Source organism: Alligator sinensis, unplaced genomic scaffold (assembly GCF_000455745.1).
Source record: "Alligator sinensis unplaced genomic scaffold, ASM45574v1 scaffold755_2, whole genome shotgun sequence".
NCBI lineage: Eukaryota > Metazoa > Chordata > Crocodylia > Alligatoridae > Alligator > Alligator sinensis.
Genome location: NW_005841883.1, coordinates 3,780,460 through 3,808,154, shown reverse-complemented (window position 1 = coordinate 3,808,154; position 27,695 = coordinate 3,780,460). Strand labels below are relative to the sequence as shown.

The window sequence follows — 27,695 nt, the reverse complement described above, 5'->3', positions numbered from 1 at the left end:
AGAAGGGCCACTCGTATGGTTAAGGGCTTGCAGACCAAGCCCTACGAGGAGAGACTAGAGAACCTGGACCTTTTCAGCCTCCGCAAGAGAAGGTTGAGAGGCGACCTTGTGGCTGCCTATAAGTTAATCATGGGGGCACAGAAGGGAATTGGTGAGGGTTTATTCACCAAGGCGCCCCCGGGGGTTACAAGAAATAAACTCTTTCCTGCCTACTCAGGGGGTCGGACTCGATGATCTACTGAGGTCGCTTCCGACCCTAACATCTATGAATCTATAAGTGCTGCAGTGCTGTTCAAAAGCATGTTTATGTAGTGCCTGTGTTAAAACTTGCAGCAGTTTTAAAAAGTGATAGCATACATCCATTCTGGATTAACTGAAGTCTATGAGTGTAACTGCCTGGGGCTCTCTGTTCCTTTAAGGCAAAAGCATCCCAGTGAGGGAGCGCTGCAAGGCAGGTAGGGTGCTGGTTGCCAGGGCAACAGAGTAGCTGCAGGTTGCTAGGGGAGTTGGGCCAATTAGCAGGCACCTGCAGGCAGCCTAGGCAGTCTGCTGATCGAAAGGAGGCAGGGCCCTGGGAGGATATAAGCCTGAGATTTGAGGCTAGCAGGCTAGTCTCTCCATGACAGCCATAGGGTGAAGAGCTCCCAGCAGCAGAGCTCCTGAAGGGACTGTGGTGCTGCACATGGATCCCTGGTGAGGTTAAGAGTTCACTAGGAAACAGTTTGGGGCTAGAAGGCTGTCCCAGTTGAGGGGTGAGGGAAAGTTTTCCCTCTTAAAGGGGCAGAAGGCTGCTTCCCCTTTATGTTATGTTATAGCTTGGGGGCTTATGGTTTGCATTATAGTTTTAAACTGGTGGTTTGGGTTGGGACTGTAGGGGTGGTATGGGGAGGTATCATTGGTACCCAAGGGGCATGTGATTGCCTTAAGCCCTGCCAGGGGCAGGCTCAAGGCTGGTCTATTGAGCCCAGAGTGAGCATAGAGTGAGGCCACAGAGCCAGACAGGGGCCCAGTGCCTGAGAAGGGCATGACCAGACAGACAGGGGCCTGGGGCCCAAAAGGGCCAAACCAGAGCTAGTGCCTCAAAGCCAGGTCTGATACCGTGGGTCCAGGCTAGAAGGCCTAGCCAGAGTGAAGGGGCAGAGGCCAAGGAGGCTGAAGCCCCAACAGGAGAGAACAACATTACAATAACACCTGCAAGGCTTGGGATGTGGTGTATGGGAGGACTGGGGCCATGGAATTAACCCCTAAGGCTTAGGTGCCCTGCAGTGGCAGTCATAGAGAGGCCCAGCAAAGGGCCTGGGACTAGTGAGGCCTGTGGGCAGCCTCCTTATTACTGTTATAATATCAAGGTGTGGTAGGCAAGAAGGGAAGGTGCCCTAGGGGCGGAGCAGGTCACGGTTGCAGAGCCATCTGGGGGGTGGGGGGATCACGGCCACACCTGGGACCCTGATGTGCTACAATGTGTACTATATACAAATTACTACAGGTGTGTTTATTTCAAGGTCCGTGTCTTCAAACTTGCTCCTTAAGGACAGCAGGGTCTGACAGGAGGTGGGGAAAAGGCAGCAGAAGGGAGAAGTTGGGGGGGAGGCAGAGGGCAAGGGGGACTACCTGACCCTCCAGACTTATCTTCTCTGCTGTGGGAGGGGAACAAATTCAAAGCAAACATCCAATAATTAGATTCTGTACCTGGAAAACTATGACTAATGTGTACATTTTTCATATATAGAATCTAATTATTGGTTGGTCATTTTATGGTCTGAGTTATCTTCTCACCCAGAAGTCTCTAACAAAGTCATAGCAGGAGTGTGGGATTTTCTGATATCACATACACATATAAAAGGGTTCTAAAGCAGAACAACACATTCTTTTTGTGTATGTCACTCATAATAAACACAGATCTCTGTTGTTTTTAAAAAAAATATAAAGGAATTATTTCAAACCTGAGCCTGCAAAGCCCTCACTTAAAGACAACAAAATAGGAGACAAAAAATAGAGGAAGGCTTTGAGGAATAGATATCTTTCTATTAATTTGTCAGTAGTTTACAGCAGCATCTTGGAAGGCACCAGCAGCAAAACTCAATCTGAAATAAGTGATTTCTCTTGCAATGACAAACAACTGATGTATTCAGCATATTAGTGTCCAATGAGAAACAAGCCACAATGAATCTTTGCTAACACTTTTTACAAAAGATAGTGTTGGTGTTGATAGAGAAAGCTACAAGGCACAAGGAGCTGAGAAGGTATTAAGCCATACAACAGGTTCAACTAGCTAAACAAAAGTTAGACTCAGATTGAACAACATAGAAAAGAGCAATCTTTGGGGAGAGAACCCAAGAAAAACAATGCATTCCCTTCTCACTGGAGATAAAGAAGACATGTCATGAAAGGTTAAATGCTCCAAAATAATCAGAGTGGTGATTCAAACTCAGATGAACAACATTTCTTAATGATCCATTATTAATAAAAACAAGGGGCATTTTTACACGTGCTTGGGGGGGAGCTGTAACTAGAGCAGCTCCGAGACCTGCTCTAATTAAAGCACCTGCAGCTTCTCATGTATCAGCGTCCCTATGCTTCAAACTGGCAGCAGGGGTGTTTTAACTAAAGCTAATGAGTGGGGATGCTGACGCACAAGATGCAGAGGCTGGCTGGAGCGTACTAGCGATCATGCTCCAGCAGACTCAACTGAGTCTTCTCTGACGCTGTACAATTCTAGCATGTTGGAGCAGCCTTCCAGCACATCTACAGCACTCAAGGCATCTTCACTTCAAGTAGTTCACATGACCACTTGAACACACATTTCTAACTATCACCTCTGCCGAAGTGTAAGAAAATGGAACTCCAGAAAAGGCTTGATCATGTGTTATGAGGGGAATCCCCCTCCCCCCCCAAACCAAGTTCATGAGTTTACTGGAAATGCTAGACCTCTGTGTAATTTTCTCAGCATACATTCAAACAGTATTAGGTGTGTGTTGTTTGTGTAATACCACTGCCTTCACTGGGAGTCTTAGGAATCTGACCCCAAATGGGGACTGAAGATGTTGGGCTGGACCCAATAATGGGCACTGGCAGAACTGTGATGCCTTAGTTGTTCCCCCTCGTCCGCAAAAAAAAAAGATGTGCAGCTGCCACATAACCCTCAAGCCAGCTGAATTTGCTAGGTGCTACTGTTACCATATATTAATTACATAAAACATGCATCTTTTCCCCTGAAATTCAGCTTCTAGTAATTGGGGTGTAAATGATAAGTGATGAAATACAGAAATAGAAGTTTCTGTCTTTGCCAGGGAAAGAAAAGTGAGGTGGAAGTGCTGCATGTTTTGAGTTCCCTAGCTGCTTACTATGGATACTTTTGTTCCCTCTCCCATATACCAGCACAGGCTCCTCTGCAGAAGCCACTACTTGGTTACTTACTAATGTTTCCAAGAAGTGATCTCTTCTCTTCATTCTGCCTTTCAAAAACAAGATGCACATCTTATTCAGGTGGCTGTTACATGTTTTATGCAAGAAAATATGGTAGTCTGATTTTTTTTTTTCTGGTTATTCTAGACACCGTAAGTAGGGTTTCTGCATTTGCCTGGAAGTCGCCCTGAGCAGCTCAGTGCCTAAGCCCCTAGAATGTCATAAGCTGCTCAGTGCTCACAGAGCAAGCCTAACACATCCTGGCAACAAGAGATCACATGCAGTTATGGTCAATTTATTTTACAAGCGTAAAAAAACAAAGTGGTACAAATAGTGCCCACCCTATAAAACTTCCTTTAGACATAGGCACATCCAGCTCTGCTTACACAACAGAACTAACCATGAGACTATAGGCTAGGCTAGGCTAGGCTGGGGTGGGTGGGCATTACCTACCCATCCTGCCAAAGCACAGAAAAGGATGTAGAATCACTGGGCCACAGACGGCACAAGAGAGAACACAATCCTGTGACATAGTGGTTATGTCACTCTTAGATGAGATGACGTGGGTTTAAACCAGGGTGGGCAAAGTCCAGCCCATGGGCTGGATTCGGCCCATAACGGACTCCATTTCCCAGCAGCCCCTGCCCGTGTCATGGTGGCTGACTCCCATGGAGACCCCAGCAGCAACTGGGAGGGGCCAGGGTTTCCATGGAGATTGACCCTAGCAGTGCTGGCAGGGTATGTGGCTGGGCAGGGAGTTGCTCCAGGGCCAGGATTTTGCAACAGTAACAGTGTGATCTGGAGCCAGGGCAGAGCCGTGATCCACTGCCCACACTGCCTGAGCATGCTTAAATTGAAGAGGATTTGCTCTTATTTATCTGAGAACAGATGTAGACATTTACCCTTAAGAGAGGATTCCAGGCTGGGGGTGCCGATTTGATGGAGTCATCTGACTTGGAGCTGCCTGCAGGTGCCGAAACTCTAGAGCAGGGATTAGCAACATTTTTGGGCAGAGTGCCAAAAACACCCGCAACCTTGACTTGTAAGATTTCTGGCATGCCAGGGGCAGATGGCAAGGCAGCAATGAGGGGCCTGATCCTTGTTGTGGCAGCATAGCCCTGGTCCCTTCCCTGCCGTCTGCTCCCAAGGCATATGTGCCAAGCAAAATGCCTTCAAGTGCCATGCTCTGGCACTTGTGCCAGGGGTTGCCTACCCCTACTTTAGAGAGAATCACAATTTAAGTAGCATTTTCTTTTGACCAGCTGTAGGCAGCTCCCTGCTCAGCATGTGGAATTTCTCGGATGGACTTTGAGGCCTACTTGTGCCAGGGCACTGCACAGGAAGCCTAAATACCAAGCTCTAGATTCCACTCCAGAGCCCAAGCATCTTTCAGTTAGACATTGCAGCACTAAAGTCCGTTAATGAATCAAGCCCTTTATCTTTTTTGGTATGAACGGCATATAGTATTACAACATGGATAAGGTGCTAGCAGCATACTATATTTTAATCCTTTCATTTGAATGGTAATGCTGTGTCTTAAGGAAGACAATCAAGCAGAAGAATGTGAAATCACAGGATAAATATTATAGTAGCTACATCTTCCTAAGTCAACCCCTTCCCTAAATAAAAAGTTTCACATAAGTAATCTTAGACTATTTTATCTCAAAATAGGATAACTTCTGTATAAATAAAAACACAATTTGACTTACCACCCATCTCATCCATTAATAAAAATATAAGCTAAAATACAATAAAACACACGTAAGAGGTCAGAAGTGGTACCTGAATCTAAGTCTTTAACTTCTACCACTAATAGCCAGAGTTTATTCTTGTTCAAGTCAATAGGTTCTCCTTTGTATGCATCCACAACAAGTCACTTGCATTTCCAAGTACTGTATTCACTTGCATACCACATGCACCTTCCCTCAAAACTGGGGGTGTAGTTTAACAAGAAAATTGATTTTTCACACCAGAATGGAGGCATGGGGATGCTAGAATGGCTGCTGGCATGATACCGGGCTCCCAGCCATATGCAGCAGGGATAGAGTCTGCTTTTGAGAGTCACTCCCTCTCCTGGCAGATTTGATATGCAAGTAAAGCTTGGACCTTGTCATGGCCACTGTCAAATTAGCAACAGTTTTTGGCTGAGCAGTCAATTCAGCAAGTGCCTGTGACAAGCTCTAGTTGTAGAGCTGTGAGGGGAGAGTGAGTGATACTGAAGAGTAGTTTCCATCCCTGCTCCATGTGGCCAATATTCAGCCATGACTGGAAAAATCTTTTTCTCTTCATTCTGCCTTCCTAAATCATGGGGTCATGTGGTACGTGAGAAAATATGATAACGAACACAGGACATACCTACTCTCTTTGGTAACAAAGCAAGCAAAAAAAAAAAAAAAAAATTGTTCTCCACTTTCAAGGCATGCTTTCTTAATGAAGCTACAACTTCAAAAGTCACTTTGTAGTACTATGATGTACAATATTTTTACACTGATTTTTCTGTTTTCATTAGGAAACAGCATTTATCTTCTGTGTTTCTTCCCATCTCTACCCCAAGTGCTAGGTAATAATAATACGATAAATGATTTGTAATCCTAAAAAGATGTGCAATAATTGTCTGGTAATGATCTCTCTTCCCCTTCAGATCACTGTTTAATATTTTATGTAAAGACTGGTGAGTGCCACATAATATTTTACAAAATGAATAGAAGTGCTCATCTAAATTTTGTGCATCCTAAAATCTTCTAACAAACCAGGGGCTGAAATTTAAGTGTTGTTAGCTGTGACTGTCACTGACACCCAGCATGACAAAATCAGTTGCATGTGTACTACCAGCATCTGTTGTCTTCATGCATCTTGCGTTTACAGTAGAATACCACAGATGCAAGCAATATCAACAATATGTTAGGGTTTTTAAACTACAATGCAGAGTACAATTTAAAGGCAGTATGTAGCACAAATGATTACAGAGTTCTGAGCTTGCATCTGATATCTAAAGCATAATGGCTGTAGAAACCAACACTACATAACTGTAAAGTGTAGAAGATTCCTTCGAATGCTGTTCAGCTCCCTCTCCCATGGATATTTTACTTCTTGGTGTTGTTCAAACAGTTCCATCTTAGCGTCTCTCAGACAGAGACGATTCAATATTAAGAAAGCAGTTGGTAATAAATCCGGTCAGGAGCAAAACTGGCTTTTTTCTTGGTGCTGTGACTGTTGCGATAAAGCCGTAATTGCTTCTGATTTCATAGCATCATACAGGAAACTAAGCTCATTGCACAGTGTCTCATACCTGAAAGCCATTCGAATCTGTGCAACATTTGTCTTTCGAATGTCATTTCCTTCAGGCCCTTCTTTACAATAATCTATTCCCAAGAATTTTTGTTTCTCCTGTGAACATAGTAAAGAGCCATGATTGAGGCTACAAGTAAAAGCATCTGTTCAGTGTATTGCACTGGGATAAATGAAAAGAGCAGTCATGCCAGCTAATCATGTGGTTAATAATGCTTAGCGGGTCAACCTCCTTCTAGGTATCTAACTTGCTATATCCATATCCTTAGTTGGTTCAACAAGAAAAGCTTTTTCTTTCTACCCAAGTTTAACATTTCTCCTGAAGTGCCTTTTACTTAAGTTAGAATCAGCTAAAAAATTAATGTTGCTAGTTTTAACCAAAATCATCATGCTTATACATATGCTGCAAGAAACAAATAGTGCATCTACTCTCACAGCCTGATCCAAAACCCACTGAAGTCAATGGGAAAATTACCACTGACTTCAAGCTCAGGACCTTACTTTCTTCAGGATTATGAAGCCTATGATTATATATTTTATTCCCAATGTTGTATGCCATCTCAGTGGCTGATAATCTTGGTGCTAGAGTGCAAAAACTTTCAAATGAGAAGTTAGAGAGGCTTAGGTTCCTTGTACGAGTTGGCATTAAACTTCATGTCTGTAAGAAAATAGGTGATTGTTCCCTCTTGTGCCCTGAAGTGGTAGCTATCTGGATAGTTTTACTGCTGTTCTAGGACATGGCTGGGATGCTATCTCAAAAGGAATGGTCCAAAACAACTGAGGGTAGAGTTGCACACTTACATTTAGACCATCCTAAGGACACTTAAAATGTGAGCATCATCATGGTACAGATCATTAAGCCGTAAGTGTCCTTTGAGCATCTCAAAGTTTTATGCTACTTCAGGTGAGGGTTAACTCTGGGCTGTGATACCCAGCTTGTGTCAAAGTAACTTCAGTCTGCTCCACAGAGATAAGATGAGCAATCTGCAGTCCTCCAGCATTCTAGGATGCACTGTTTTCTCCCCCCCCCAACCCAAAGTAGTATACAGCCCTTGTGTCCTGACTCCTAGCCACACCGCTGCTTGCCGGCACTCATGTTAAAACAGAACTACAGGCCAAAAATTATATTAATCCTCAACATGAGACTGCTTGCAGCATGTTCTAACTTTTTAACACCACTTTATATTCCATAGTTTTAGTATGATCTAAGTCTAACATGTAATGTCATCCTGAGATGGCTACTTAGAAAAGATGAAGAAGCTTCTCTAACATGGCTTGAAGCCGTGAGATCTTACGGGCAGTCTATTTGGACTGGGACACTATCACCATAGAAGTGGATGCCTTTCTGCTTTAATCCACCTGAGTTATTGGGCTTATTGGGTGAAATTCTAAGTCCAGTGTTACCCAGAGGTTAGACGTGGAAGATCTAATGTCCCCTTCTGAGCTTAGTTTTTTGTAGAGTAATCTTATCTTAGATCAGCTATATTTTTTTTTTTCTTAGTAGGTGTCATATTTGTAGTGTAGGCTACCAGACAAATATGGAGCTCTAATGAACACGGCACAGGTAGGCAGTGACAAAAGTCAAGCCACAGGCAGCAGACTTGTCTGTCAATCAGAAAACTCCCTGATATGTAAAGCTGGTGGTTAATCCATCTTGCTCACTAATAGCTGTGCTAATACAAACCCTGAAACTGATTAGTTACGGTCAGTTTCAAGGCTACTATTAGAAGCAAAGTTCTCACTAACCAAGTAAAGAGGCTTAATAAAGTGTGAACAACTCAAAGCTGGCTGTTCCTGCACAAACTGTTAAGCACCCTGAGTTTAAGTGATGTCTTTAATATTGAAGTAATTACTTACATGATTTAAATGGCTGCCTGATTTATGTCGGCGGATTACATAATGATGTAATATTGCATTACATCAAAGTGGTTGAATTACACTACAAATCCCCAAAGGTGAAAACCTCAAAAGTGTAACTTTTGCCTCCCAGAAGCCTAATAAGAATGAGAAACTATCTCCTGAGATTAATCAGGAAAACAAAACTATTTGTACATAGACTGTATGCTGAGCAAATAACCCCAAAAGATACAACATCAAGCATACCTTATCAGACAATCCACTTTGTAGTACACTGTTTCTTGCTATTTCACACAGGTCACAAGTGCTCAGTTTCCACACTTGAGCTGCTATGGCATATTCCTCCATAAGGGCTTCCTAGACAACCACATTTGTGCATTAACTTATGCAGTGCTCAATAAAATTATGTTTGATCTGTAATCAATTATGGTCAAGCAACTTGTTTTACACTCACTGAAAAAAAATTGTTCTATGAACTATTAGCAAGTTTTTCAACTTAGAACTACGGATGACTGAAACATATTGACCAGCAACTGGAGTTCTTTAAGATGTATTTGTACATACGTTCTCATTTCTGGGTACATCTCATGCCCCTGACCTCTGACCAGAGATGTTTTACCTTAGCAGTGCCTTGTGCCTCCATGCCCAGGGGACAAAGGGTGATGCACACTTTCCCTTCCTCTCAGCCACAGAGTCCTATAGTATACTGACTCTAAGGAAGAGAGGAAGGAGGGCATGAGTAAAATGTCCATGCAGATAAGACATCTCAGACTTCAGTTACTGATAGGTACCTTCATTTTCTCCTTTTAGTAGTTGACCTCGTACGTAATTCTCACATGTGAGCAACTCCAAAGCAGTACCCACATACCTGCAGGTGGGTCTCCAAATCCTCCTGGGTGAACAGTAATTGTATGACTCTCTGCCAAGCTTGATATGTGTAATACCTAAAGGCTTCTGCAATGATATAATGTTTTGTAAAGTTGTGGATAGAGCTCCAGAGGGCTGTCCTGCAGGTGTTGCTTACACAGCGATACTATAGAAGTAACTTGGACTCTGTTTGAATGTGTTCTTACCGCTGGCAGCAGACCCACCTTAGTGGTCTCATAGCATAATTTTATACAGCCAAATACCCAGTTATGGATATTTTCTGAACCATTTGCTTTTATGAAGCTAGTAGGTGAAACCTCTTAACATCTATCAATTAAATGATCTGGATGATAGGACTCGCTACAGGCCGTATCTTTGACACCCCTAACCTCATAATCCTTGTGGGGAAAACACTAACTCTGGTATTGGGACTGGCATGTCCAGCAAGTGTCTGGGGAGTGAACTGTGTGCAGTTAGATCTGAAGTACCCCGTGGAACATCAAAGGTACACAAGGCTACAGGTCTGAGGAGCAATGAAAACATCCTTAAAGTTTTCATCTTGTTTTACTTGACTGATAGGGTAAGCTCCTTAAAGGCTTAAAAGCAGTCTTGCAGGAGATATGACTTCACTGATATTGATAATTTGCAAGCTCCGTTAAGTTTATGGCCTGTGCAGGGACCACATTTGATTTTTTTCCAGTGGTTGATAAAAGAGCCCTAGAGACTAAAATAGGCTCAGTGCTCTCTGGAGGCAAAACTCGAGGGAATGGGTTAATTAAATGATGGCCATATGGGGCATGTCCCCATGAGCGTGCATGTGCAGTCTGCAGTGTCTCAAAGCCATCTGAGGTGCCACAAACTGTACACAGCATGTGCACCCATAGGTCTTGCTAATTTGCAGTACAGCAGGTTTTCTTGATACCCAGAGATCCCAGTGTCAAAAAAAAAAAAACAACAACAACCCATCACTGAAAAGAAAAAAAAAAAAAAGCAGTGTGGGGCACATGGCAGCAGCATATGCTGCCAGAAACCTGAGAGCACTCCTGAGAGCCACTCTAATTAAAATGCACATCTCGCCCTGGAGCGCATGTATAGGCACCCATATTTTTTTAAATCTAAATAAGAAGTCGGTTTCCCCAACAGGCCAACCCTTGTTATTTTATCATTTTTAATCATTTGCTTGATATGCCTTACCTATACTGTTAGTCATATATATATTGCAAGTAATTCATTATTAAACTTGCAATTTAATTTTATTTAAATTTGTTTTCTTAGGTACTTAATTTTGGTGGGATGGGCTACTCAAACCTTCCTTCATTCCCAGAATCGTTCTGAGGGTCAACAAGAGCAAGAAGTGCTTTACCCCCTCAGTGCAGGGATATCAGGAGGGGCAGAGCTGGGGTGCACTCTAATTCCTGCTAAAGCAGAATGTTTCCAGTCAAAGCTCAGGGGATGAGAATTCATATGTGGACAATTACTTGAAGGAGACAGATTATGACTTGCTTGAGACTACTTTGAAAAATTCAGACTATGGCTCACAGGCCCTCGTACGGTATTTAAGTATCTAACTTGTATGGGAGTAGGAACCTACATACTTTGCAGGATTTGGTCCTAAATATTTAATGAATACACCTGGCAGGACAATTTCTCACTTCTAATCTGGCTCTTTTGTGTGATATAAAGAGGTGAAATATTAAGCCAGCACCAGGTTACTCTAAGATGCCACAAATTGTGTGGAGCAAATTCCTACACAAGCAGCCTTGCCCCCTTGTTAAGGATGCAGAGATGAGTGGGGCAGTGAAGCAGACCATGGCTCTTCAGAGTGCTGACCTACAGAATACAAAAACTATATATCCACTTGTCTAGTATAGACTGACACATAGGTCAGCGCAGTCCAGCCTTCAAAATCTTCCAGTGACATGTTCTTCTTCCTAAACGTGTGGCTGCAAGGTAGGACCCAGAGAGTTCTAATGAACGGGTCCGTGTCATCTTGGCTGGAAGTGGCCAGTGGTGTCCCGCAGGGGTCGGTGCTTGGTCCAGTGCTATTCAACATCTTTATCAATGATTTGGATGCGGGGGTGAAGAGCTCACTGACCAAGTTCGCGGACAACACCAAGTTATGCGGAAGCGTAGTCACACTTGAAGATAAGTTGCAGCTACAGGCAGACCTAGACAGGCTTGCAAGTTAGGCGAACTGGAACTAGATGAAGTTCAACGTCGAGAAATGTAAAGTGCTCCACCTGAAGACAAACAATCCCCTGCACACCTACAGGCTTGGCAATGCCAACCTGACCCTTGCTATCAATGAAAGGGACGTGGGGGTAATAATAGACCACTGTATGAATATGAACCGGCAGTGCGATGCTGTAGCCAGCAGGGCTAACAATGCATCTCCAATCAATCAATTGATGCATCTCCAGCAAAACCAAGGAAGTGATTCTCCCTCTCTAGTCGGCATTGGTGAGACTGCAGCTGGAATACTGTGTCCAGTTCTTGGCGCCACACTTTAACAAGGATGTGGTAAAGCTTGAGAGAGTCCAGAGAAGGGCCACCTGTATGATCAGAGACTTGCACAACAAGCCATATGAGGAAAGGCTGAGGGATCTGGGACTCTTCAGCCTGAAAAAGAGAAGGCTGAGAGGGGACTTGGTAGCAGCTTACCACTACATCAGAGGCATACATAAAGGGCTCAGTGAACAACTGTTCACCAGGGCACCCTTGGGGAAAACTCGGAGTAATGGTCACAAACTCCTGGAAGGCCATTTTAGGCTCAACATTAGGAAAAACTTCTTCACAGCTAGGGTGTCCAGACTGTGGAATAAGCTCCCTCCAGAAGTGGTGCAATCGCCTACCCTGGAAATCTTCAAGAGGAGACTGGATGGTCACCTTGCTGGGGTCACCTGACAGTAGTTGTCTTTCCTACTTGGTGCAGAGGGCTGGACTCGATGGCCTTCAGAGGTCCCTTCCAGCCTTACAATCTATGAATCTATGTGCTTCATCCAGATTCATTGTTTATCAAGGCTTTAGCATAGGAATTTCCCAGCTACCTCCTCCTTGTCTTCTGTACTCTAGCAGCTAATAGTTGGAGGAAGCAAGAGTTAAACAAAAGCAATTGGACAATTAGACTTTCCTCCCAATGAAATCCAATGGAGATCATAAAATCTAGAAGTAAGATTAATTTAAAGACATGAGGCATCAGATACTATACCAGTAATTCTCAACCAGGGTGCCAGGGCTCTGGTTTGCTCTCTGCCTAGACAATCTTCTCCTAGTCCCACCGCCTGGCCTCTCTGCAAGGAGGTAAGCACTGTACTGTATATACATTTATAAATTAGTTTTTGAAGTTGGGTGTCACTCAATTCACAAAAGTTATAGAGTGGTGCCTCAATTCTAACAAGGAGGCCTTGAGTCCAAAAAAGTTGAGAACCACTGTACTATACAATGAGATAAAGAGGGTTTCAGGTCACGTTGGGCCCATGTGGCATTATTTGCTAAGCTAAATTCATAACAAGAGTTTTCTGCATTACTTACCTTTGTATAATGGAATTGCATAGGATCATCTGTAGAGAGAGAAACATGAAGTCCCTTATGCAGAAACTCCCGGAGTGGACTTTTTGAATATTCTAGAAATAGGCTGTTGTTGCTAAGTGGAGACATGGCAATAGGGATTTGTGCAAGATAATAAAGATACTGGAGAACTGGACTCTGTACAAAAACAATATGGATATTCATTATTTAACGGCACTGTGACAGATAAATAAGAAAGGAGTTTTTCAATCAGAGAAAAAGGATAGAGCCTCATTGAAAATTAGTTCAGAAGGATTATGACCAGAAAAACTGAACTGCCTTTTGTGGAGTTATATTTTTTTCTTGTTTTTCTTTTTTTCTTTTTTGTATCAAGGTTTCTTCTACACTTCCTAAATTATACCTTAGAATTTCATCAACTTAAAAAAAAGAAATAAATACATATTTTTGAAGCAGAAGGACAATATTCTCATTAACTCGTAATTATTATTTGGCCTTAACATATCCTAGAAAGGAGACAGCACTAGACCAGTGGCTTTCAAACTGTGTTCTGTGGAACCCTGGGGTTCTGCAATAGGTCATTAAGGGTTCTGCAAAGAGAAGGGGGGGGTAGCAGCGGGGCAGGTTAGGAGGCAGTATGCTACTATTGCCAGGCCGAGGTGCCTAGCTCTACATCAGCCTTTAGGATTAGGGTAGTGGTTCCGCAGCAGAAGTGGCATGAAAGGGTTCCATGCCTTCAAAAGTTTGAAAAACACTGAGCTAGAGACAGCTTTGTTCCGCACTTTGCCTCTGCCCCCAAAAACTTAAACTCGGGTACCTAACAGCTACAATGGAACATGCTGAGCAATGAAAGGCTGTCACTAAGTGGGTCAGATTTCAGAAGCAAAAGAGAGAGGTCATAAATGTGGGCAAGCATGTAATGTATGCAGTCTCTAGGGGCTGACTTCATAATCATTTTTGGCTAGTAAGCCCACTAACATAGACATAAGCCTGTACTACCTCTATTAGCTTTCTAGTTTATTCCATTCTTGGTCTCACAAAAATACTGCTTATAGTTTGAAGAGAGAAATAACATGGTGTTGTGGATATGTACAACCCTAGTACAATGTCTGGGTTTAATTTTAGGACAGTTAGTACCCACAGTTTCGTTATTTCTTTGGCCTTCCTAAATAAATCACTGTTTCTAAGGAAAACTATTTGTACCAGAATTATTAGTGATTGATACAAATCTGCCACCGTGTGGCCAATTATTTTAACTTCAAATTTTCCAAACAATGCGTGAACCCCTAGTCCCACTGAAGTTGAGGAGAATTTTCCCATTAACTTTTATGAAGCCAGGATTCCACCTTCTACATTTATCATGCATTAAGAGAATGAAAAAATGTTCATATTAGTTGTGGTGTTCTTATTAATTGATATGCCTGCTTTGATTAGCTTCAATACCTTCTTCAAGAGTAGTCCATGAGAAATATTGTCAGCTGTCAGAAAGGCTGATACCAAATGAGTGATTGACCCAGCTTCTCCACAATGAGGCCTAAACAAGAAGGTAGACATGCCTCTCTCCCTGTAGAAATTAAAAATAAGGAAAATCATAATTTCACTTATTTCATATAAATGATCCATTGCCATAACAATGCACATCAATGGGAGAATAGACCCCCAAGGTTATTATTTTATGAAACTAGTCACACAGGTGTGTGCTTATATTATAGTTACTAGTGCCTTAACTTGACACCACTGCTAGGATTCCAAAACCATAACAGGCCTGAGTTATCCTGTATAAACTGAAACAGCCTGCCAGTTCCTGAAGAAGCTCAATTAATAAATGTACTGACAGAAATATTTGAAGGCACCTTCCACCTTCACTGACTTGCATGTTATTCAAAAACATGAAACGGCTCTGCAACAAGCTGCCAGAATATTGATTCCAATATTTAGCAGGTGTTTCTGCTGAATAAGGCTTAGAAGAGTTCAGCTGAGTTCATGGATCATACCTGTTCTATATCTAGGGGTGTTTTTACATATATTCTGGGGGGTGGGGGAGGAGGTTCTTTTAGAGTGGCTCCGAGAGATGCTGTAATTAAAGTGCCTGGAGCATTTCGTGTATCAGCATCCCCACGCTTAAAAAAGGCAAGGGGGGCGCTATATCTAAAGCTCATCGAACGAGCTTTAATTAAGCACCCCCACCACCATTTTTAAGTGTGGGGGCACTGACACACAAGATGTGGAGGCTGACTGGAGCACACCAATTAGCATGTTCCAGCAGACATGGCTTATCGAGTCTGTTCCAACACCCTAATTACAGAGCATTAAAACAGCCTCCCGGCACATGTACAAGCACCCTAGGTGAGGTAATGAGTGGCCTCTGGAGTATAAGACCATGGATTGGGGGCAGTCTTGAGCTTGGAATTTGAGGCAGTCACGCTTAAGAAGAGCTTATTGTTAATTATTGAGTTAATAGAAACCAGAAAGGGGGTTATTGTATATGGATTTTGTTTCACAGAGGATTAGGAAATTTTACCTGGATTCTGTTTCAGATTAGGTTAGGAAAGGTACCTACTCTCAATCTTTTCAAGTGTAAAGGTCATAGATTGTACAGACAGTTCTCCACTACTAAAAAATATAGATATATGTCAAGATTACTGGCAAAGAACTCTCTCAAAATTGGGAGAAACTCTGCCTTCTCAAGAGAGAACTTCAAGGACAGAAAAAAGGGAGAGGAATCTGGGAGAAATAAATTAATCATTTCTAATGTTCCACTGGAAAGGGAACACTGAACAGTAGCAGAAAAATGGCTTGATACAAGTACAAGGAGTTTAAAAATATGTTGCTATTACATTTCATTATTATATGACATGGTGGAGGAAAGAAACATTTAGAATAGGGGAGAGAGAACATTGTTTTGAATGATAATTAGGAAATACCAATGACAAATTAAATTATGGGCCATGCTTTGCCAACCTATAGCACCGTCCTGTATGAGAATCCCAAAACACATAATAATAGGTAATGAAAACAATCCTCACATGCTCCTGTTAATTAAGGAAATATTACTGTAGCATTAATGCAAGAGTGACCTTGCAACAGGTCACACAATAGGTCAACAGCAGAGTCAGGAATGGAATCTACGGGTGAATTCCTAAAGTCACTGAAGTTGGGGTAAAAAGTCAAAAGGGTCAAATTTTACTGCAAACTGCTGGACTCTCCCTGTATTCCTTGCCTAGGCAGGCTTTACTAATTTTATAAGAAACTGAATTGGTCAGCAATCACACCAAGATAAATTAGCTGAAGGGTGCAGTGTCATTTCATGGACAGTACTCGGTGTACCCTTCTGTTGCATGAAGGAGGCACTGAATCCTCTACCTCTCATGGACCCAACCACATTACAAAGCCAAATTCTGGTCTTTTTTCTTACTTGCATAACTCAGCAGTTAAGTATTTTAAAGGCTCACAATAGCCTCTCATAAAAGAAGCCAAATAAAGTTTAATTAAATTTTAATAATAACAAATAATAAAAGCCCCTTACTTCCTTTCAATATTCTCCTTGCACAAAATAAAAAAAGCTAGGGGGAGGGAGATCCAAAGGCATAAACTGTAAGCCTTCTGAGCTACATATGCTCTAGGTTGTTATGGAAAAACTTTAAAAGCAGCAGTGTCAAACTCATCCTGCCCATGGGCCAGATGAGGGTCTCTGGGCCAGTCTACAGGCCAGATTGGGCCACACTGGATCCAGCGCACATGGCTGGTCCAGCATGGCACTGGTAAGCAGCACACTCCCTGCACGGGCCCCCTGTACTGTGGATAGCACATCTGCCCTGTTCTGGGGCTTGTGCTAAAAGTGACATGCAAGCTGAGCTCAGTGCCAAACTACTGGGCTAGCACAGAGCACATGAAGCATGCTGCACCCTGCCAGTCTGGGGCACTGCATGCTGTGCCTGTGTGCCACGAACAGTGCTCCAATGCAGAGTCCAGAATTGGCCCAAGATGCATAGGCTGGTTCTTATGGCTCCACGAGCCAGATCAGCCCATGGACCATATATTTTACCCCTGTCTGAAAGGAAGATGATTTAACCAAAGAAAGATAATTTTGATAAAAAAGTTTTTAAATTAACCCTATACTGTTCTAAAATTCAAAAGATAACTCACTAGGGCTTGACTTTAAATAGCACTGAGCACACAGATGCAATGGAAATCATAGATGCTCAGCCCCTCAGCAGTGCATTAATGCATATAACTATACGTTTCTGAGCCTGTACATGTCTAGATCACTCTACCATTTTTTAGCTGGGTGAGAAAAAGAAATCTAAATGCTAGGACTTGAGAGAATTATTGAAACTTATTACACTCCCTGTTTTACTTGTGAAACAGAACTAGTTTACACCTATAATAATAAGGCAGGTAATATTTCTCAGATAACTATATCAAAAAGCTGTCATTCAGACAACTATGTGCTGGACATAGCAGATAACAAACCATGAGATCAGCCATGCCTCTTGGTGAAGTAACAAATATATCAGGAATGAATGCTTCAGCAATAACATGCTTTCTCTTGTTGGATGTGCCTTCTCAAAACCTATGTTATGCTGTATTCAAAAACCCAGCATGTGATAAAATGCATTCCAATTCAAGCTGTTCCCACGCTACTAAATTCTACTGGAAAATTAGACAATTTGTACTTTAATAAGCATAGTCCAGTCTTATAATTAGAGCCTCCTGTATCTTTGATTATGAGCTGCTTTTACTGAGTCAACATTTCAATGTTTTCATTCTGACACAATGCATCAGGTAACTAACTGGAAGCTGCAAGTTACAATGGTGGATAAGCGTATGACATATATTTAGTTTAGAGCATCTTAAACTAAGGAAAACATCCTTCACAGAGGCAAGGGGAGCCACCGTTTCTAATATGCATAGCTGCAGGTTAATGGATTTTGTTAAACAAATATTTGCTTCCATCAACAAAGTGAGTAAATGTGAGTGTCGAGCAAAATAGCTGTATGTACCATATTTACCCAGATCCAATATGACTTTGAATTTATGATGACCCCCCTCAATAATTAGATTTTAACATGGAAAAGTATAATTTTGTACAGCATCTAATTATTGGAGGATTGTTTTAAATTCCTCCCCACAAAGCAGCAGGGGGGGACAAGGGGCCAGACTCCTTGCCCCCTCACCTTCTGTGCTTGCCTTCTTCATGCCTATGTCTATTCCCCTATCCCTTACCCACGACCCTGGTATCTGCCTCACCCCAGCACTGGTGACAGGAGGGAAAAACACTCATTTTGGATTCAAGTAAATATGGTATCTGCTGCTTGAGGGATCCCACACACAAGCTTCAATATTGAATTTAACTTCTTTATGCAATTTCTGTATTTTCAGAATATAAGGGGACACTCTAAACATTTTGAAATTAGCTTTTTAAATATTCTTGATGTTAACATAAAACCTTAATATACTTTATATAAAATCTGGGCTTTAATATAAAATCTGGACATAATTTTAGACTGCGGCCAAGATTGTTGGGTTTTATTCTCAGTCAAGCACAGAATTGTGCAGAAGGAAATTAGTATTGTACTTACTTTCTAAGGTTGTTAAGCAACATGATGTTGGCATACATGTAATACAAATAATAACTATATGGAGGATTTCTTTCACTGGTCCAGGCATCTGGGCTAGGACTCTTGTCAGAGAACATGTGGCCACTATGTTTGGACTCATCATCAACACTGTCAAAGCCGGTTACCTGGCAGAAGAGATTTGCAGGAACAATTATTCTGAATAAGGAAATGTTAAAATTGATCAACCCTTGTTTTAGGTGCTACTAATATTAAAAGTCCACTTTCTCCATAAGTAGTTGCCCTCCTCTGACAGCATTCTAGCCATTCCATTCTTCAAGAGTGTCAGTCTCTGACCATATTACAAAGACATCTGTGCTTTCATGGCCAATGTCATAACGCTACTGAATCAACAACCATAATTCTGTAAAATGTTGCTCCTGGGTATTTTTCCAGCCAAAAGGGAAGCTTCCAGGAAGCACATCAAAGAACATAATATGACAACTACACTACACATAAAAAGGGATGAGCCATAAAATAAGCAGTCCACCAATAGATAATCTTAGATTCTGCCATGTGCCAATTTTTCCATAAAAGCATTAGCTACATTTACAGTCCAGGTAAATGGTTCAAAATATAAGAGGATGGCTTTTCATTTGGTTAGATAACTAAGTCCACATCAGACAAAGATTCAAGGACCTAAATTCAAAATTGCAATCCTCTGAATCTCCAGTTCAGCTTCTGCCTAACCCTAAAGGCAAAAGACACCTATGGTTTTGATGTTAAAGATGTTTAGGGGCCTAAAGATCTACATCAGTAGATTAGCTCAGGGTTGACAGGGCTGAGCAGCTTGGTACCTATGTGTCAGCTAGACCCTGTCAGGGTCCCTCAAGGTTTCCCTCCACTTGCCTAATATAGCAGCCATGCTTGGAGCACACTTCTTGGATCAGCTCTGGACAAAATGCAGTGGCACCAACTGCTCTGCTTCCAAACACAACCAGGATGAGCTGCCACCTCCCCACCCTTCTTTACCAATAGCTTAGTTCTTAGAGCACTTGGACCCTCTCTACACATTAAGTTTATGCCACCCTAGCCCAACGTGCCACTTCAGGGGGAGCCCAAGCAAGTTGTAATGGCACAACTGGGATCTGATCCCCAATCCCAAAATTGTTCCTCCTGTTCTGCATGTGTGGAACCTAAAGCAGGGTTTGAAAGAGGAAAAAACTAGACTGTTCTAAGTGGCAGCAGATGACAGAACAAGGAGCAAGAGTCTCAAGTTGCAGCAAGGGAAGTTTAGGTTAGATATAAGGAAGAATTTTCTTACTAGGAGGGTAGTAAAACACTGGAACAGGTTACCCAGAGAGGTGGTAGAATTTCCATCCTTGGAGGTTTTTTTAAGACCCAGCTAGACAAAGCCTTGCCTGGGATGATCTAGTTTGGGACGGTCCTGCCTTGAGCACGGGGTTGGACTAGATGACCTCCAGAGGTCCCTTCCAACCCTAATTTTCTGTGATTCTATGAAATGCCAAAAAAGCCTAACAGGTAATAAATACTACAGAACAAGGGTGTGTTGGTTTTTATGCAAACTGAATGAACTTCAAGACAGGCCTGAGGTGGCATATCCAGGTCTATTGCTAAAAGGAAGCTGGTAAGAACAAATAAAGATACTTGAACGTCTTGGATGTTTAAAAAAAAGATAATTGAGCCTCTGATTATGAATTAGATCAAAAGGTTTTGACCAAATCCTACAGGCATTCTGTAGACCTTAACGTCAACTGAACTTAACCACATGTTATCTCTATATTGTGGGAGAACAGTGAAAATGATATGGGGAAAAAGCAATTTAGGCATCATTGTATCCATTGTAGTAGATAAAAATGCTCCCAGCAATCCCCCAAACCATTAAAAGCATAATCTATTTGGGGTGCACCAATAGAGATTTTTGGGGCCGATACCGATATTTAAGGAGGCGTATGGGCTGATACGGATCTGATTTCCAATGCAGCTGCCTCTAGCTGGTAAGTCCAGTGTGGGGGAAGGGGAAGGGGGCAGATCAACACCCCACCCCCCGCAGGGAGGGAGGGACAGGGCAGGAGCCTTTTTGGCATTTATCGGCCAAATTATCATCCCCATGGGGCCGATATCCAATACAGACAGTTTTCTTTATATCAGTACTGATCCAATATTGGACCGATGTATCGATGCACCTCTACAATCCACAAACTGTACAGTATCATCCTTAGCAGACATTTGAAATGGACATAGTTGTATTAGTCTCTCTAGACAGACCAGAAAAACGGGTTTTGTATGTTAATTGAAATTCTTTGATCTACTATGCCTCTAGATGGTGCTCATTTAACATGACAGTGTAGCTCTGTAGCTAGTGCACTGGATCCAATACCCAAGCTATCATCCAGAACAGCAGTGTCAAACTCACCTGGCATTGTGGGCCAGATGAAGGACCAGTCCACAGGCCAGAAGAATGACATGGGGCTAGCCCTGTGGGCGAGATCAGGCTCAGAGCCCCCCCCTCCCCCACCTGCCAGATCCAGCACCCACTCTGGCCAGTCTGGGACTGTGCCACATATGGCATTTGCCTCACATCAGCTGAAGTGGGTGTCGCATGTAACTCGCATCCCAGACTGGCCAACCAGTCACTGTATGCAGTGTTTGTCCCAAACTGGCCAAAGGAGCTGTTACAGGCACTGGATATGGCATGTGGCAGGGTCCCGGACTGGCCCCACATGGGTGTTTATATGCAATGTGGGTCCTAGAGTGGGTGCAAGGCCAATCCAGTGAGTGCCATGTGGGTCAACTCAAGACCCAGGGCCAGCACTGGGGACCAGATGATGGGGCTCTGGTGGGCCAGATGTGGCCCACAGGCCATATCTTTGACACTCCTAATCTAAAATGTACGTTTATATTTCTGTAGGACTCCTCAAGCTAATATAATTCCAAAACAAATTTCTGAAGGCTACATGAACAATTACAGAGGATTAATGTATGTTCCTAGATCCTACAATGATAGAGGGGCTGACTAGAAGAGGGTTGTGTCCTCGTATGGTTTTGTAACTCTGAATCATGTATTCATCACATATTGAAGCACATCAAGATGTACTACTCCAGATCCTCAAAAGTATATAAATGCCTAAATTCCCTTGAAATGAATAGGTGTTAGGGATCTATGAGGCTCCGAGCAGAAACTGCAGAACTTTGTAAATTTTTCAAGCTGGCATTAGAGGAAACACAAATATAACTGGGATGCGTAATACAAACACAGAATATTAACCTGATTGTTACAACTGTTATAATATAAACTACCTTAAAAATAAATAATCCCATAATAAAAATTATTCACATTTTTGGTCACCCAATATAGCTGTGTAAGTTTACATATTTGTTAGAGCTGAACTACTGATAAGAGTGCTTCTTTCCCAATATGACAACAACTAATTAAGAACTCACTGTGAGGTGGGGGAAAACACTGTTAAAAGTCTTGTAATGTTTATGAAGATTTTAAAGAAAACTTTTCTCCCTTTCTTTATTTGGCAGTGGATCAGTACAAGATGCTTTTCTGGTCCAAACCAGCATAACTACTTGCCCTCTACAGAGTCGCTACTCATTTCAATAGGAAAGATAGGTGCACATCTCTTTACTAAGGTATATAATGTGTTAAAAAGCATCCCAACAGCCATTTCTATGGGCGGGTGCTTAACTAAGTCTACAGCCTTTACCTCCTTGCTCATATAAACTAAAATCCTAATGGTGGAGAACGGGCATATCTGAGGTAAAGAGGAACAATCCCATAATACAGACTTACATATTTGAGGAAGAGGTGCAGCTCTTTGTGGTCTTTGGGATTGATGGTTGCCTCAAACAGGGGTAAGAAAATGTTTTCTAACATCTTCCCAAAAGTAGGCAGCAGATTCTTTGACCTAAATATATCACTGAAAGAAACAAATACATCACTATAACTACTTTTCATTTAGCTGGCCAATTTATTTATTCCTGACATCATTAGGTTTGAGTTTTGTTTGTTTGAAAATCTGAAAGCTCTATTACATGGTTTACACTCTAAAATTAAGCTTAAATGCTGCGACTTTCTTTTTGTTCTATATTTGCAATACTAATTGTCATGTATAAGTCCTGAGAATAACGATCAATTTCCTTAAAGCAATCAAGACATTCAAACTGGCAAGCAATTGGGAATGATTCACTTCTCCAAGATTACAGGTAAGCCAAATGAAAGCTTTATTTTTTAGTTCATACAACTGCAGGTCCTTTTTTGAAAGACCCAGTTTGTACAACTGAATGAAATAACTGTGCCCCATTTGAAAATGCTAGATGGGAACTAAGAGAGAAGCTTCCCCTAATGAGCAATGTGTCTCAATATTCTGTACTGTCATAGGAATTCTTCTCAAAATTATTTTCCAGTTTCAAAATTCAAAACATGCAAGTTCAGCCACTATTTATTTTGACAAATATCTGTGGCTAGATAGTGTTAGTTACAGTACACAGTGTTTAATATCACAACCTAAGTCCCTAAGGACAGTTGGCGATTGAATGAAAACTTGTATTGATTTAATTTTGCAATTTACAGTTGTTTTGGTTGAAACTGTCATTCACTAATCAGGCAGAAAACCCTGACAGTAGAAGTTTGGAAAGTGTTCTCTCCTCCTTATGCAGCATTTCTATAATGAGAAACTAACATCATTTCATCACTCAAAGGAATGAAGAGTGGCTTTTTTACCTGGTTATGATGAATGGCATTTCAAACATTTTACCGATGGTTTGTCATTTGTGTTAGCTGCCCATAATTCTGGAAGAAGTCATTAATTTTGAATGGTTTAATGAACACATTTTATTCCCAAAATGTTACTAAGGAAGCCTGAAGTAATAATGCAGCCACAGAATTAGCCATAAAAAATTTCCTAGAGCCTGTTTTATATAAAAAAATTACATAAAGCAGCTAAAGGGACAGCGAAAAGGAAAATGGGTCGCTTAGCAAGATTTCATTTTGTTACTAATTTCTTACCAATAGACCCAGTTACTTACTAAATTCTGGGAATCTGAATTATCCAGCGCATGTGAGGTGAATAAACCTTGTGTTTAATGAACCACTTCGCTAAGTTCTGCCATTCAACTGGAGACCGTCCATAAATGGATAACCGAGGTTCCGTGTACTGATATTTACTGTCTTCTAGTTCACCGGCTACTTCCTATTGAAAAATAAATCATTAAACACATTTACTTTGGCAAGGACACAACAAATTGTACAATTAGTGATATTTCTTTCCATCTTTTTTTTTCTCTCTCAGACTTTATAATGTGGCACAGCCAAACTGTGCATGCCTACTAGTAAACTAAAGGGACTTGCTAGTCATTGTTAGTTGATAAACCATCATACTTAGCATGCTAGAAAGAACACTCTTTAATGGCTTTCATAGCATGGATTTATACCACTTGGATTTACAGGGTTTGATTCTTCTTTGTCCTGAACCTTGTGTAATTGTTTATGCCAATATAAAGTGCATGCAACTGCTACTAAATCAAAATAGGTAATTTTAGTTTCTCTGTATACTGTTGAAAATAACTACGCAATATACAGAACAATGAAGAATCAGGACCAGAATCATTAGAAACAATTTCCTCTAACAAAAAAACCTATGTTATTAGTTGCTTGCACCCTTGCCTTTACCAGAGGGGGTCCCAGAACCTACCAGCCTTGCAGGTTCACTGCCCAAGCTGTCATAGAGTGGGTCCTTGTCTGCCCCCCATCCCCTCTGAAGCAAGAGCAGGGGCTGCTGCTATTTCTCCAAGCTCCAACAAAGCACAGCCCAAGCCGTCATTGCTGGCTGTGCTGGAGAGCAGGGGAGGAGTCCAGCAGACGTCACTGGGGAAGCCCTGTGCAGGACACTGGGGAAGCCCAAGAGTTCTGGTACCACTATGGGTTTTCCTCAGTTTGAAGGTCTGTATTCACCTGTAGGAGACTGGGAGATGGCCACACCGGAAGTACCTGGCCCTGACCAACTGGAGCACCGTGGAGGCAGCTATAAGAATGCGACAAGACGGAGGGTGAGGGCCCCTGGATGAGAAGCTGAAGACCAAGTACCAGAAATTGGTAAGAGGCAGCAATTCTGCCCCAATTTTTGTTTGTTTATTTAAAATGGACTCTTAGGGATCCCAAGTGGAAAGACCAGGATTTATTCCTCAGGAAAGCAGTCTGATCTGATCCAAGGGACTGGGTGCATTTTGAAGCACACACAGCCTAAACCAGGGCCCTGTGACTGATTTAAAGACTTAGAGGTTTGTGGAGGGAGTGTAGGGGTGGAGGAGCTCCCAATAGACCCCACTGTCCTCACTCAGGATAGTGTCCATCTGCCAAGGAGACTGGGTCATCCCTTTGTTTATCACACAAAGGGGAGAGGGTAGGCAAATGATGGACTTGTCATAAAGGTGGTGATGTCGTGCTGGTACGGCAGGTGTGGCCACACGTGTTAGAGTGGACAAAGTTAGCCAGCACTACCAGCCCGGCAGGATGGGAGGGCTCCAGTGAAAGAATTCTACCTTTTTAACATCAAGTCGTGGTGGGCAAGTCTGGAGGTGGGGCCAAAAGTTCTTATCAGAGGTCGCCAACAAGCAAAATTGGCTGGGCAGCTGTGGCCTGTTACACACTGGTACAGGTTTATACATACAGGTAGGATCCCACTACTCCACACTACTTCGTAGTAAGAGGAAACTGTAACTACATATATATATAAAATTCTTTAGTGACTAACGCTGGAGAGTCATCCAACCCTACCTACATGATGCACCTGCCTACTGACCTCTGACATACTACCACTGGCTTCACTCCATGAATCTGAAACAGTCCAAGCCACATAAAAGCATGCACAGGGAAAAGCTGTAACAGGAAACAGCAGACGGAGCCTTGCTCAGAAGAACTCTCTACCTGCTAAACTGGTAAAGCGGCCTGAAATGTTTGAGAAATCACTGAATCACTTCATATACTGCAAATATATATTTACATGTTTTAACAGAACACTGTGCATCAACAGGTGGGGAAGGACAAATATTATTTACCTTGACCATACGAGCAAAGTATTCACCACCAATGTAGTTCTCAGTTTTCAAATACAAGTCCCTTAGCTCACTGGCACCAACTGGATTGTATTTGGAATTAAATTTATCAAAACGGTGAAATGTTTGGCGACCCTGCAGAAAGAGACCCTCTTCAACTTGATAATCACAAAGCAGTGCTAAGAATTACCCAGTAAACTTATAAATCAAATTACTTTCTAATTACACTTTATTCCTAGGAAAGAATAAAGCCTTTACAGCAAGCAAATATTTTAGAAAATATTAATAAACATTATTTAAGAGCTCATTTAAAGGACAGTTCATTCAACAAAGACCATACAAAAATTTCCACTTCCTCACCCCAAATGATTACAATTAAGAGAATGCTACTTTTTCTCCATTTTACTTACTGCATGGACATCTAACGAATCTACTGTGAGGTCATAAGGGTCCATGTGAAGGCTTTCAAACACCTGCTTTAATGTCAGTTTCTTGCCTTTTTTCTCTGCAACAATCCTGTTTGATTCTGTTTGGTAAGTATGCTTAATAAACCTCAGCAAATGTTTCTGATTCATGCAGGCAGCAGCATGGATATGAGTATCCACCTGAAATCAAAACCAGATCATTATTGCTTAGTATGTTCTTTTTTAACATAGGACCTCTACTATGGAGAAAATTACAGAAGCTTTACAAAAATACTATTTTTCAGGAGTCAGGGGGCTTGGTGTTAAAGTCTTCCCAAAGGTCTCTGACTCTTCAAGTACTTGGGGATTTCTTTGGCAGGGGGAAAGTGTTACATTAAATTAAAACTAAATGGATGTCATTCTGAGAGAACAGTTAAATTTTAAAGAGAGTATTTTTCTACAGGTTAGACTGCTGTAAGTGCCACTTATAGGAAACTAAAGAGAAGTAATAAGGAACACTTGAGATATCATCCTGCCCTTAAAATGGAGAGCCTGAATTACAGTAGCTGTGTATCTGTAGAAATAGCCAGGGCAGGGCAGCATAGGATCCTTCTCCTCAGGCTGCACAGCTGTTTCACAGCCCCTCCTTACAGCCGCAGGTTTACAGCCATCATCACTACAGCAGTGCACAATAGCTGCTGGATCACTGTAGTTGAATTTACTCTCCTTTGTCCTCTCCCTTTCTTTCTTGCATCATAGAATCAAAGAAAATTACTGTTGGAAGGTACCTCAGGAGGTCATCTAATCTAACCTCCTTGGCTGGGTCTTAAAAACCTCCGAGGATAGAGATTCTACAGCCTTGCTGGGTAACCTGTTCCAGTGCTTTACTACCCTCCTAGTGAGAAAATTCTTCCTAATACCTAACCTAAACTTCCCTTGCTGCAACTTGAGACTGTTGCTCCTTGTTCTGTCATCTGCCACCCCTGAGAACAGTCCACCTCCATCCTCTTTCGAATCCCCCTTCAGGTAGTTGAAGGCTGCTATCAAATCCCCTGTCAGTCTTCTCTTCATTAGACTAAATAAGCCCAGTTCCCTCAGCCACTTCTCATAAGTCATGTGCCCCAGCCCCCAAACCATTTTTGTTGCCCTCTGCTGAACTCTCTCCAATCTGTCCACATGCTTTCTGTAGTAGGGGGCTCAAAACTGAACACAGTACTCCAGATGTGGCCTCACCAGTGCTGTTTAGAGGGAAATAAACACTTCCCTTGACCTGTTGTCAACATACCTACCAATACAGCCCAGTATGCCATTAGCCTTCTTTGCAACAAGGACATACTGCTGGCTCATATTCAGCTTATTGTCCACTGTAGCCTCCAGGTCCTTCTCTCCAGAGCTGCTGCCCTGCTAGTCAGCACTCAACCTGTACTGGTGCATGGGATTGTCCCGTCCTAAGCACAGGACTTTGCACTTGTCCTTGTTGAACCTCATGAGATTCCTTTTGGCCCAATCCTCCAATTTGTCTAGGTCACACTGAATCCTAGCCCTACCCTCCAGTATATCTACTACTCCCCACAGCTTGGTATCATCTGCTAACTTGCTGAGGGTGCACTCTATGCCATCTTCCAGGTCATTGATGAAAACATTGAACAAAACCAATTCCCAGGACTGACCGTTGGGGCATGCCGCTTGATACTGGCTGCCAACTAGACAT

At 42.2% G+C, this 27,695-nt stretch overlaps 1 protein-coding gene and 1 long non-coding RNA gene across 8 annotated transcripts in view; one reads left to right on the top strand and one right to left on the bottom strand.

The window, feature by feature from the left end:
- AMPD3 (adenosine monophosphate deaminase 3) overlaps positions 1–27,695 on the bottom strand; it is a 68,548-nt gene that overhangs the window by 10,585 nt on the left and 30,268 nt on the right. For 3 of the 7 annotated variants that reach the window (XM_006017675.3, XM_025196713.1, XM_025196714.1), the window contains exons 7-15: positions 25,991–26,185; positions 25,584–25,715; positions 23,556–23,719; positions 22,321–22,447; positions 18,525–18,688; positions 14,386–14,506; positions 12,949–13,122; positions 8,797–8,907; positions 2,012–6,792 (exon numbers count right to left, since the gene is read on the bottom strand). In XM_006017675.3, coding sequence (XP_006017737.1) covers positions 6,580–6,792; positions 8,797–8,907; positions 12,949–13,122; positions 14,386–14,506; positions 18,525–18,688; positions 22,321–22,447; positions 23,556–23,719; positions 25,584–25,715; positions 25,991–26,185 — 1,401 coding nt within the window. In that variant the 3' untranslated portion in view covers positions 2,012–6,579. Of the gene's footprint in view, positions 1–2,011; positions 6,793–8,796; positions 8,908–12,304; positions 12,493–12,948; positions 13,123–14,385; positions 14,507–18,524; positions 18,689–22,320; positions 22,448–23,555; positions 23,720–25,583; positions 25,716–25,990; positions 26,186–27,695 lie in introns of those variants that run through there. The other 4 variants (XM_025196715.1, XM_025196716.1, XM_025196717.1 and 1 more) reach the window with 4 other exon arrangements.
- LOC102375190 overlaps positions 204–27,695 on the top strand; it is a 38,927-nt gene continuing 11,435 nt past the window's right edge. Inside the window, exons 1-3 of the long non-coding RNA XR_323117.2 lie at positions 204–693; positions 22,675–22,733; positions 24,487–24,621. This is a non-coding gene — a long non-coding RNA (uncharacterized LOC102375190). The remainder of the gene's footprint in view (positions 694–22,674; positions 22,734–24,486; positions 24,622–27,695) is intronic.